Source organism: Alligator sinensis, unplaced genomic scaffold (genome assembly GCF_000455745.1).
Source record: "Alligator sinensis unplaced genomic scaffold, ASM45574v1 scaffold253_1, whole genome shotgun sequence".
Taxonomy (NCBI): Eukaryota; Metazoa; Chordata; order Crocodylia; family Alligatoridae; genus Alligator; species Alligator sinensis.
This window is the reverse complement of record NW_005842147.1, coordinates 139,519-152,804: the sequence shown is the minus strand read 5'-3', so window position 1 is coordinate 152,804 and position 13,286 is coordinate 139,519. Positions and strand designations below refer to the sequence as shown.

Genomic DNA, 13,286 nt, shown 5'->3' with positions numbered 1-13,286 from the left:
TAAAGATGGATACAAAGGGATTATTAGTTGCCAGAAGTGAAGTGATATTTTGCTCAGAAGTCAAATCGCTACAGGCTACATTCTCTTAAATTCATTAACAACATTCCTTCTGCAAGTCATATAGCATCAATTTGTCATATAAACCATAATATTCAATATTCATTTCTCCCATGCTAGTCAGTAGAATTACTCTGGATGCAAGTTAACACTGCACCAGACCTCAGTATCTCCTGATTGTGGTCAATGGCAGGGAGGAGAGAAAGGGACACAAAACAAAGGTGCTTGAATGATCAGGTTTTTAAAAAAAAAAAAAACTCAATAATAGCATTGCCTTTATTTTAAGAGTGAAAAGATATTGAGAAAGGCTATCTTGCATATTCTCCACAAGATCCACTGTTCATCTATATACCCTATATGCAGTGGTTGAAGTCTTAATATACTGGTTTGCAGTACGATTCCAGCATTTTGTTAGTCAGATGGAACAATGACCACCTTACTACTTTCTTCCACCTTCTCCACCAGGTTTTCATACTGTGGAAAGAAAGTAATAAATTTAGAAAAAAAAAAAAAAAGTTATTTTTCTGAATGTTTAACTTTAAAACAACAACAACAACAACAACAACAACAACAACAACAACAACAACCTGTAAATCATTTAAAAGAATTTAAAAAATTACATCATGTGAATTTTTAATTCCAAGCTGTTCAGTTAAAAACCATCATCCTTTAAAAGTACCAAGCATTTAGTATCGCCTACTGTAAACGGGACAAAGCATTTTTTTTTTGCAGTTATGTAAAAAGATTTTTTTTTTTTTTTAAAGATATTTTTGAAGAAAAGTGTAACTTCTAGAATAACTCTTATAATAGCGTTTTAAATAATAAAATGGCAATAAGATAAATATTTTTGTTACTTTAAAAGCAGTGATTTTCAACTAGGATGTCACAAGATTCTTTTAAGGGTGTCACACAATATTAGCACTGTTAAGGTGCACAAACACCTGTAACACAAGATAAGCTCAAAGATTTCAAACAGGAATCCACAGTGTTGAAAATATTCTCACTTGTGGTTTTTCTGAGTTATTTGCAACAGAAGAATTGCTTTATTAGGTTCATTTGTTTCTTGGCTACAGAAAAATAAGAGCTGGAATTTTCCAAGAGATGCCTCGAGTCTAACAAGGTTGACAACCACTGCTTTCAAGACTGATGTCTCAATTTTGCTTGATGTCTCATCAATGCTTAGCCAGGAATAACGACCCCAACAAGGAGTTCAAGGGGTTGTGTCAGAAGAATGAAAAAATCCCTCCTTGCCCCTAACCCTCTCCTACTGCCACAGTCCTCTGAGAATGGTTGAAGACCCTATGGAGCACTGGACAGAGGCAGGGTTGTGCTTGGTCCTTGAGGACCAAGAGGAGAAAGTGGGGAATGGGCTAAAAATTGCACATTACCAATTCTTAAGTTTTGTACAATTTTAAAATGTGTTCTCAAAACGCTTAACAGCACTGTTTAAAGAACAAATCACTGGCACTTGTTTTTGGAAAGGGGACTGGGGAACAAAAATTCCCTAATCTCAATACCACAGCTTGATTTAGTCCGTTTCAGAATAAGCTCATAGTTGTACCATCAACATATCTGTTGTACACCATATCTTGTGAGGAGCCATTTCACAGGCTGGGATCTGATGCAACATACAGAACTACACAGCATTCTCGAGGTAAATTTACGAAACCAGAAGATCCAACCGGATAGGCATTGTCCAATGGAATATTTTGCTCTGTCCAGTTAATGGAAATCTTCCATTCACTGGTCAACAAAACAGTATATGCTTCATCTGCTTAATGTTCATGCCCCAACTCAGCATCCTACCCAATGCCGCTTGTGAACAGCACACACCTTGGTATTTTGTACAGTGTCTTTGAAACTCTTTGTAGTTTCCTCCAGCACTGAATCCATAGCCTGAATTCTGGAAAGAGAAAAAAACTTGGATAATCTTGCTGAACAGAGCTATTTTATACAAATTATAATTAATAAGCACGTGTACTTCTTAACTACAGCTCAGATGCCAAATCAGCAGCCAAGAAAACCCTTGGATTTCCATTGAGCAATTGCACAAAGCTTGCACAACTATGTACCGCCCGAGTAAGCCTTTACAATGCTCATCTGGATAGCAGGGAGCAAAAAGAGCCCTGAGCTTTCAAGAAAACCTTTTTTCAGGCACTTAAGATACAAGTATACTTCAGGGACACCTCCCAAACAGTAGACAAGAGAAATCACTTGTGACATCAATTCCCAGCAAGAGAACACCCCCTCCCCTCCAATCAACTACTGGATTGGAGCATTGGATTTGTAGGTTGGAGTTTGGTTTCATCCAAGCCTAGGGCTAGGGACAGACATTCAAAAAGCCTGAGCCTGAATTGATTCAATCTTTGAAGGTTAGTTTAACCTGCCTAGATTGAACTGGTTTGCAACCGTACAGACAGTCCCTCTAGACTGAAGAAACGCAGGCACATACCTGCAGTGGCTCAGGCTAGAAGCCAGGGGGTGCTAAAGCAGCTCTCCCTTCACTTCATCAGTGCTGAGCTGAGTGGGGTGGGGGGCACAGCCGGGTTCTGGCAGGACGCTCTGATTAGGGAGGAGTGTAAACCCCCACCCTGGCCTGCACCGTCCCAGGGTTTTCCCTGCTCAAGTGTTGGGAGTGCTGCCAGCCCCCAGCCCCAGGCTAGCACTCAGAGGCAAAGGGAGGGGGGTGTGCAGTGCATGCATCTGTTGAAAAAGCTCAGTATCATCAATCTCCCTCTCCTTGCTTCTTCACTGTCTGCAAACCTGACAGGGCTGCAAACCAGAAGGGGGCTGATAAACACCGTGTTATCAGCCCACCAACAAAACAAAAGCCTCTCATTAGTTCAAGCTCTTCTTAAACAGCTTTTTCCAAGGACGGAACAGAGGGACATTACCAGCTGACCTGTTTATTAGCTCCAAAAAAGCCTTAAGTGGACCCTGTTTTTCTGCCTGTTCCAGTGAAATTGAAGAGACACCTCTCAGCATTAGCTAGCATACCACATGCCTAGGGTCCATGGGGCTGGGGTCTGTGCTGTGGGAGATAGGAGGGAGGGGGAAAATCCCTGCTTGAGCAGTGAGGGAAGTCAGGCAGATCCTGCTGTGCCTGCAGTCTCCCCCAGACCTCTGGCTATACAGAAGAGGGGCAGGGCAAGCTCTGTTTTTTGGAACAGACAGCCCAACCCAGCCCAAATCTGCAAAGCATCTGGGAAGCTAAGTGGCTCTGGTTTAACTTAAACCAGGAAGGGGTCTGCATAAATCGGTTTGACCCAAATCAGTTAAGTCTGATACTACATTCAACCAGGATGACCTTAAACCAGTTTCAGCCATTTTGAAACTGGTTTATGTGCACTGAACTTATGTCCTATTACAGGTTGAAACCAGTTTGTGTAACTTCTGCCCCTAGCCTAGGAGGCCACATACAAATAGGAAAAAAAAAAAATCCACCAGATGAAGCATCATAAGATACAATAAATGGTGTCCATTTCTTGCATACCTCAATATAAAAGAGAAGCTGTACTACCAACACCTTGGATTCAAAAGCACCCCTAAACTATGTGGCCACCCATACCCAAATTCATATTTTTTCTGCTTGGTTCCATATCTACTAGTCATGGATTTCAAATGTGCAGGGATCAAAATGGACTAAAATAAAGGCAAAAGGTAATTAACCAGCACCAACAGTCCACCATTTGACTAAAGAACAGAGGTTGTGCACACATTTCCAACTGCCAAAGTGATGTCTACAGAGACAGCTGGAAGCAATACCTTTTCTTTTGGTGGTCACAGAAAGAGCTCAGTTTGATGGACTGCTTATTCCAAAAATCCTAAAAAAAAAAAAAGAAATTTTTCCAAGAGAACATTCGCATTATTCAGGAAGCAAAAACACTGAATCCATGGATCATCAGAAGAACCAAAAGAAGGCATACGTACCACAGTGGCCTTCTCAAGGCCTGATAAAGTTTGAGCGTCGTCTTCAAGAGTAGCAAGCTCTTGGACGACGATCTTATGGAAGTTTTCCAGTTTATTCAGCCTGAAGCATGCAAGCAAGAATCAAGTTTGCTTTTTTACGTTATGTAGCAAAAGAGCTTACAGCCACTTGCATGGGGGGTTTTTTCATATCCCAAAGACCATCATTCTTATGGAAACTAACAGACTTTCTTTCAAAGGAGTACAATATTTTTTAAAGCAGAATATGAAAAATAAATATGTTAGGAGTGCATTAGTACACTACAGAATTACTTGGAGGTGTGTGTTTCTTTTTTTTTTTTTTTTTTTCTTTGCATGGTACCATGACTTCAAACAAGAACAAGATCAACCTTCCTCAAGGAAGGCAAAAACAGGTTAATTATTTATACCCCCTACTTGAGACAACAGTAAGATGCCTTAGTTTAAACTTTTCCTTATTTCAAAGTGAAAGAAGGCAATTGGTGGTTACAGTAACAGTGATTACTGATAGAGCAGCAGTTCTCGAACTGTGGTATGTGTACCACCAGTGGTATACAGACAACCTGGAAGTGGTACGTGGGAGGCTGGGGGGGAGGGGCCGCACACACCCAGAGCCCAGCAGCAGCCTGCTGCACATGGCCAGGAACACAGCACTGTGTGTTAAGCAGCACCCAGTTGGTAAAGTGGGTTGGGGGAATGGGGGGGTGCAGATCAAGGCCCCCCAGTGGAGGGAAACAGGGGGCAGAGGCAGGGGCGCCGGGGCTGCCTGCTATGGGCTTGGGTGGGGGGGGGGGGGCTCCCCACCACTGCATGCACCACAGGGCAGGTATGGGGAGCATGTGCCCCACTGGATCTGTTTGTGGGGCAGAGGAGGGTTGTTGCTGCATGCTAGGCTCTGCACCATGCTGCCGCTGGCCCGGGACCTTGTGCCTGCCACATACTGGCTGCAGTGTGTCCTCTGCCTGCCCAGCAGCAGCAGGCACATGGCATCCTGTGTGACTCCAGAGGCAGTGGTAGTGCGGTGCAGAGCTCAGTGGCAGCCCACTGCTCCCCAGGGGTTCTCCCCTTGGGCTGGCTCACCCCTTCTCTGCAGCAGAGCTAGCACAAAGGTGGCCTGGGCCTTTCCAGGGTCTTGGGGGGCATTCCCTCCACTGGGTGCACCCTGGGGCAGGCATGGGGGATATGTACCCCCTGGATCTGTGCTCAGGGGGAGGTGGGCTGTACTGGGCTCTGCACCACATTGTGCTGCCTCCGGACCTGCGTGGGATGCCATCTGCCTGCCACCACCAGGCATCCCGTGTGGCTCTGGAGGCAGTGAGGCATGGGGGGCATGTGCCCCTCAGATCTAGGCAGAGGTAGGCTGTGTAGTGCACGCTGGGCTCTCCACTGCACTTCTGCTGCCACTGCCTCTACACCTGCGCGGGACACCACGTGTGTACTGCATGCTGGCTGAATGCCACTGCCCATCTGGTGATGGCAGGTGGATGGCATCCTGCATAGGTCCAGAGGCAGCAGTGTTGTGCAGAACCCAGTGCACAGCCCACCTCTCCCCGCACACAGATCAGGGTGGGGGGGCGCACATGCACCTCATGCCTGCCCCAGGGAGCCCCCTGCATCCCTGGAAAGGCCCAGGCCGCCTTTGTGCTGACCCTGCTGCAGGAATGGAGCGAGCCAGCCTGAGGGGAGAGAACTTCTGGGGAGCAGCAGGCTGCCGCTGCACTCTGCACCATGCTACCGCTGCCTCCAGAGCTATGTGGGACACCATCTGCCTGCTACCACCAGGCAGGCAGGGGATTCAGTGCAGCCAGTGCACAGAAGGCACATAGCATCATGCAAGGCTCCCAGGGCAATGGCAGCGTGCTAAACAGCCCAGTTAGCACCAGGCTGCCTGCCTCTGCCATGCTCAGATCCAGGGGGCACGTACCCCCCATGCTTGCCCGGGGTGTGCACAATGGTGGGGAGCCACACCTCCCCCAGTGTCCCTGGACAAGCTTCCTACTGCTCCGTCCCATGATCCACTCTGGCCCTACAGTCCCATTCACCCCTGCCCTTGACCCACTTCCTCCCTCACCATGGGGGCCTTGATCTGCCCCTCTCCCCCTGCCCCTCCATACTGATGGACACTATGTGTGTAAGTCCGTCTGTCTGTGTGCGTCTGTCACTCAAGCTACAGCCCTCACCAGCCTTGCTGCTGCCCCTAACTCCTGACCCACAGTACCCTGCAAACTGGCAGGGCATGTGAAGAACCTCTCCCCCTCCCCAGGCTCCAAACCCCCGCCCCCCCCACCCAGACATCCTGAAAAAGCATCTCTGGACAGGAAAATTTACACTGTCTTTTTTTCCAATTTACAATTGTTTTATACGGCTACCGTAACTGATAAAACCACGTTTTATGATTACTAAAGGTTTTGATATTGTTTTAAATACATAGTTTGTTACCCATGTATAAACAGACTGTAAGTAAATTATTTATACAAATTGGATGCCCCTCTTAGTTCAAGTATCTTCTGCATTAACTGCATTCCCTTTCTTCTGGCAGGGACAGTGGACTATGTACATCTACATACATGCATAAACAGCTCTGCCAGTTTATTACAAAGCTATGGTCACTTCAAATAAATTGCGACATGCACAAGAGCTCTATTCCTGAAACTTTTACTGTAACACATTACCTAGTATCACTTTGCGTCATTAAACACGAGTACATTTTGTTGCCATAATCTATTATATAAGGTATTCATTCCTCATAATTACTGAAGACTTGCGCATAAAAGTAGAAAGTAGTTTCTTGCAATTAGCAGATTGCTTACCTGCATTGATGTATCTGATTTAATAATGCTGACACTGTCTTTTCAGAAGTTTTCAACGCATTTTGTGCTAAAATCTCCATTCTTTTGTATTTGGACTATATTAAAAAAAAAAAAAAAAAAACACACAAACAAACAAGCCACCACAATCTCAACGCATACATCTTGAAGCACAAAGTCAACAAAAAATACCTAAAGCCACATCCACACCTGCATACTGGTGCAGACCCTTCTGTGTCCACTCACTTCACTTTAGTTTTACTAGATTAGGAAGTATTTTAATCTAATGAGAAATAAAACATGAACTACAATTAAACCAACTACCTAGAGAAAATGTGCACTGGTTTAAGTAAATCAATTTATATTCTTATATAATCTTTAGTTAGAACTGCTGGAAGTCTGGGGAGTTCAAACCTTCTTTTCACCCTACCCCCTGATGCATCTGATGTCAGCTGGGCTTTCCAGCATGCCTGGAAACAAGAGGTGTTTCAGGTTCAAACGGCCTCCCCAGACACAGCTGGGGCTCTTTTAAGGTAATCTGGTTATTTTCTTTATGGATGTGCACAGCATGTGGCATTCATGCACACTAGAAAAAGATAATGCACATTAAACAATTACCCAGAACGTCTTCTTTAGTTGGTTAGTAAAGCTTTCAAAGGCAGCAATAACACCAGTGTCACTGACATCTTCATCCAGTATCTTGGAGTAAAAGACATCATCCAAATCATCTGTTTTCTGGCCTGTAACAGAGTAAAGCATACCTCCATTTCAAAAGGACATCAACAAACCCCATCTTTATTATCTGTTACAGTGCAGCATGTTCCCATAATCCAATAGGGTGCAAATGACAAGAGTTAAGGATGAGTTGGAGTTCAATGATTACTCCAGTTCTTGTAAACTGGAGCTGAACTATTGCAAATATATTTAGCAGGCCTTCCAGATGGAATTTAAAAATGTTTTTTCTAAGGACACCTTAGAAAATAATGCTTGGATATCTAAATACCAGTAGGGGTACTGAACAAAAAAAATACTGGCCTGATCTCCACTGTTTTGCTTCTTGAGAAGTTATTTACATTAACATAGAGTGTAACCCAACACCTTTTGATCTGGTAATGTTTTACCATTATTTTGTGCTTTGGACTACAGAAAAGAGATTACGTTGGACTATAAAAATGGCAAGACTATGAACAATCGCAATTTGGGAACAGGATGACTTTGAATTGCGTAACTGCCATTGCTGCTGTGCATTTGTATACAAACTCCAGGTACTTTTCTCCCAGCATGGCACAGTCCTCTTTCCATTTACATCTCTACTTCCACTAAGCGAGCAGTGATCATATTTTTGAGTTAACCATCTGTCCCAGTTCTCTCTCCCATCAGAATGCCTCACTTCCTACAAGGGAGTTCTTCTAGTCTTGTGCACAGTTATGATTTCCATTAATAAAGCCAACTTATGAAGGTTCTGAAAGTTGACCTGGTGATACCTGTTTGAGGTTCTTTTTTCTTTTCCACTGTAACAAAAAGGTTCCTTGATTCACTGGGAACCCTAGGAGAAGAAAGATTGGTTTCCCATTTCATAAGCTTAGGCTTTCTTAAAACATCACCAGGTGATAAATCTATAGAAAAAAAAATATCAATAAAGAGGACTTAGTGATGAAGATTCAATACAGAACTAACAGCTCCCTACTCCCCCAAAAAATTGTGCTGGCAATTGCCTTTTTGTTTTTTTGTTTTTAAACACAACAAGCATCAGGTTTGCAAACAAACTGGAATACCAGGGAGTTGGTCTTCCTCCACAGTGAGCGAAAGATAAAACTAGGACAGATTTTTTAATGAAACAGGAGTAAGGTGCCATAGATGAGCTTTCACTTACTGTGAGGTAAGAGCATGCCCACAGGCTACCACAGAACAGTTGACAGGCAGCAAGTCTATGTACCTTTTTACAATATTGGGGCATAAGAACGTAAGTGCCATACTGGGTCCAACCAACGGTCCCTCTAGCCCACTATAGCATCCACTTCTGCAACTGTTGGAAACAGGATAGAGGAAGAGAACTGAACAAGATCTCTAGAGCAATCGATCCCCTATTCAATACCCTACCTGGCATCTACCATTTATTGGGTTAGAGATGCCAGAGGAGACATCTCCATCCATTCTGTTCAATAGCTATTACTAAATCTAGCATCCATGAATTAAATTCACCCAGTACCATTTTGAACCTGGCTATGCTGTTTGCCTCTACCACCTCCTGTGGCAATGAATTCCACAAGTTAACTACACATTGCATTAAAAATAAAAAAAAGTACTCTTTTTAGTTTTAAACCTGCTACCTACTGATTCCAGCAGGTGAAATTATTTTTAGTATTCTGAGACATGATGAACAACAGCTCCCTGTTCATTTGGTCCATACTCTTCATGACTTTATAGACCTCTATCATATCCCACTCTCCCTTGTCCTTCTCCTTTTCAACCCAAGGAAACAGGTTTTTTTTTTAGTCTCTTCTAGTATGGCAACAGCTCCAGGCCCCTGAACATTTTGGTTATCCTTCTCCATGCCTTTTCTAATTCTACTACATCCTTTTTGAGATGTGGGGACCAAAACCGCACACAGTATTCAAGATGTGGATGCACCATAGATTTGTATAGTAGTATGATAATGTTTTTCATTTAATTTTCAATTCCCTTCTTAATGATGACAACATTTTATTGGCTTTTTGGTCGCCACTGCACATAGTTCTTTAAATGTCAGCTCAAATGTACAATGACTCCAAGGTCTCTTTCCTGAATCTTAACAGCCAATTCAGAACCCAGCATTTTGACATATAGTTTCCCCAGGTGCATTACCTTGCACTTCCTGATATTGAAGTTCACCCGCCATTTTTTGGCTGGCTCACTCAGCTTGGCAAAAACTTTCTGCTGCTCTTCTCCTTCAGCTTGGGTTTGACTACCCATAATAATTTGGTGTCATCTATAAACTTGGAGATTTTACCGGGCACCTGTTTCCAAGTCATTGATGAAAACATTGAACAATATTGGGCCCAGCACAGGTCCCTGCTGGCCTTGTTTGACCTCTCTCTATCTTGAAAAATGACCACTTAGGAAGCAAAGGGTAGGGCTATCTTTTAACCAGCTCTCAGTTCATAAAAGAACTTTCCCTCCAATCCCATGGCAACATAGTTGGGGGGGTTTTAAAGCCTTTGGTGAAAGACCTTGTTGAAGTTTTTTGAAAGTCCAAATGTATCACGTCATCTGGATTCCCCTCATCCACAAGCTTGTTGACAGCCTTTAAGAACTGAAGATGATTGGTGAGGAAGGATTTCTCTTCACAAAACCCATACCCAACAGATCATACTTGGCCAGGTGACCCCGATTTTAATTCTTTATTATAGTTTCTACTAATTGCCAGGGATGGAAGTGAGATTCACTGGTCTGTACATCCCAGGATCACCTCTAGAGCCCTTTCTGAAGTTGGGCATTATGTTGGATACCTGCCAGTCTTCTGGCACAGAGGCCACTTGTAACCATAGGTTACATACTATTGCCAGTTATCTTACTATTTAACTTTTGAGTTCCTTCAGAACTCTCAGGCAAATGCCATCCAGTCCTGGTGACTTTAGTATTTAGTTTACTGATTTGTTCCAAAACCTACTCTACTGACGGAAACTGCCAATCAGAGTGCTCCAAGCGTGGGGGAGCGCCGCCATGATTCCAAAGCTGCGCTGAAGAGACAGAGACAGAGTCCAGCCCAGAGCAGAGAGTCCAGAGCACTGCTGGCTTCGGTTCCCCCACCCCACCCCCTGCAAGTGGTGCTGAGGACTGGATGGGGGTGGGGGGAGCCTATGACCTGGTCCAACCCCCTGCATAAAATCTATCCCTGTTAAATACTTCCATGGGTGACCAGCATTCCAGGTGAAGTTTCCCCATGCCATGTGCACTCCAAAGCATAAAGGAAATGGGTCTGTGTTCCTCTCCATGGACTACCTGCATCTTAAGCCATGCAGGACTACTGAGCCAGCATGTAGAGGGAAACAAGGTACATCAATAGAACTTGACATATAGCTGAAGAGCATTAGGGAGACAGCAGGAGACATTTTAAGAAGAGGATGCTTGCAAAAAGTATTTACTGTCCACTTTAAGGGTGTGAACTTATTGAAATGTGCTTGGCCAGGAGGTGCCTTTCAAAATCCAGGTCAGGCAAGGACAACAGAAAAGAACCCTCCGAATCAATGCTACACACCACACCTTCCCACCACAGCACCACTCCCTACCCCCAAAGTTTTCCCTAGAACTGTGGGCTGCACTGCCCCACCTCCTGAGGCAGGTGAAGGAAGTGGAAGCCAGAGGGAGGGTTAGTCAGAAACCCCACTGCTGCAGCCGGAGCAATTCAGTCTTACTGAAGAAATATCCTTAAGCATCTCATAGATTCATATATTATAGAGTTGAAAGGGAGCCAGTGGATCATCGTGTCCAACCCCCTGCCCCGGCAGAAAAGACGACCGAGGTCAGACGACATTCCAGACTCTGGCCACCCTTATTGTAAAAACATTTCTTCCTAATGTCTAACCTAAATCTACTCTCCACTAGTTTGCACCCATTATTCCTAGTTACTCCCTGGGGTGCTCTGGTAAACAGCACATCCCCAATTCCCTGCTATCCTCCCCTGATAAATTTATAGGTGGCTACAAGGTCACCCCTCAGCTGTCTTTTGCATAGGCTGAAGAGATCCAGATCTCTCAACCTCTCCTTGTAGGGTCTTTCACAGAGACCACTAATCATGTGAGTGGCCCTCCTCTGAACCCTCTCCAGATCCTCAGTGTCCCTCTTGAAGTGCAGCACCCAAAACTGGACACAGTACTCCAACTGCGGCCTGACTAATGCTGCATATAGAGGGGGAGCATCACTTCCCTCGATCTGTCGGTCATGCATCTGCTAATACATGACAAGGTAGGATTGGCTTGGTTGATGGCCTCGTTGCACTGCTGACTCATGTTCATCTTGGAGTCAACTATGACTCCAAGATCTCTCCCAGCCTCTGAGCTGCTGAGGACATCCCCCAACCTGTAGGTATGCTGGAGATTCCTCCTTCCTAGGTGGAGTACCTGACATTTATCTTTGTTGAATTGCATCCTATTATGTTCCGCCCACTGAGCTAACCTGTACATGTCGGCCTGTAACTGCTCCCTGCCCTCTGGTGTATTAACTTTGCCTCCTTCCAGGCCGAGAAGGACCTGTCAGCCATCAATCTCTGGGAATTAACTACTGGTAAGTATGGGAATTAAATATTTGCAAAAAGGTTGAAAACTCAAAAAGAGCTATTAAAATGGTACAGCGCTATACACAATTACATTTTAAGCAAAATAGGTTGCAGAAAGGGCAAAGCCAGTAGAAAAATCTACACTTTACTAGAAATTTCTCCTGCATTAAGGTCAAGGAAAAAAAAATAAAGGATTTTTTTTTTTTTGCTTCAGGCAGGTATAGTAAGCAGTTAACACGGAGTACTTTTAATGCAATGTGTCATGCAGTAATGCTTTAAACTGAATGGTCAAGTTAGATATCCACCGGTATAAAACACAATATTCTATTTTCCGAGTTTCATGCTAGAGGAATATTGGGTTGGACATACCCTGATAAGACCCTAACCCTACACATACCTTTGATTTTTCCTCCTCAAATATCGAACAATCCTATCACCTTAGCCTTTGAAAAAAGGCACAAACCCAGATTTCAATCATCTAATCTTCCATAAAACTGGTGACAACCTACCACCCCAGATAAAGTCAGTGTAAATGAAGCAGCTAAACAACCAGGTATTTGAATCCAAGCCTATGAAGGAAAATCAAATCAAATCATAAAATATCAAATATCAAAGTCAATAGGTACCAGTAAGAGCCTACGATCAAATTAAGTTAGAAGCTACTTATAACATACTGTCTAGAGCAGGGGTGAGCAAAATTATGGCCCACTGTCTGAATCCAGCCCACGGAGTCTTTGTCCAGGCTGCAGTAGGTCCTTTGGTCCCACCTGGCCCAGGCACTGTCTGGCCTGTAGCGCATCCTGTAGTGGGGCTGGGTCAACTCTGCAGCTGGACTGCAGCCTTTCTAGGCAGCCTAGGCAGTGGGGGCTCCTTCCAAGCTACCACTGCTGCTGGCCCCAGTCCTGTGGTATTAGCGGGGCCATGTGTACAGCCCTGACCCCAACCCGCCCCACACTCACTCCGACTAGCCTGACCACCCTGAGCAGCTGCAGCAGTGGCAGCAGCCAGGCAGAATCTGGTGCTTGGCTTGGACGAAAAGCAGCCCCTCCCCTTTGTCATTGTTGGGTCCTTCTTGCTGCAGCCGTTCAGAGCTCGTGCCCAGGCTGCCCAGCAACTCCTCTGTACTGCCACTGTTGCCCTGCTGGGCAGCCCAGAGGTGGCTGTGAAAAGGAGCAGCAGGGCAGACTGGGCACAGGCTCTGGGCCGGTGAAGGAAGAATGGGC

The 13,286-nt window shown here is 44.7% G+C and overlaps 1 protein-coding gene across 2 annotated transcripts in view; it reads right to left on the bottom strand.

Moving 5' to 3' along the window:
* Nucleotides 1-319: 319 nt before the first annotated feature.
* The window catches only part of SYCP2L (synaptonemal complex protein 2 like), a 53,102-nt gene continuing 40,135 nt past the window's right edge, over nucleotides 320-13,286 (bottom strand). For both annotated transcript variants that reach the window (XM_006025427.1, XM_006025428.1), the window contains exons 30-36: nucleotides 8,294-8,425; nucleotides 7,428-7,549; nucleotides 6,813-6,907; nucleotides 3,988-4,087; nucleotides 3,823-3,881; nucleotides 1,891-1,960; nucleotides 320-531 (exon numbers count right to left, since the gene is read on the bottom strand). In XM_006025427.1, coding sequence (XP_006025489.1) covers nucleotides 469-531; nucleotides 1,891-1,960; nucleotides 3,823-3,881; nucleotides 3,988-4,087; nucleotides 6,813-6,907; nucleotides 7,428-7,549; nucleotides 8,294-8,425 — 641 coding nt within the window. In that variant the 3' untranslated portion in view covers nucleotides 320-468. The remainder of the gene's footprint in view (nucleotides 532-1,890; nucleotides 1,961-3,822; nucleotides 3,882-3,987; nucleotides 4,088-6,812; nucleotides 6,908-7,427; nucleotides 7,550-8,293; nucleotides 8,426-13,286) is intronic.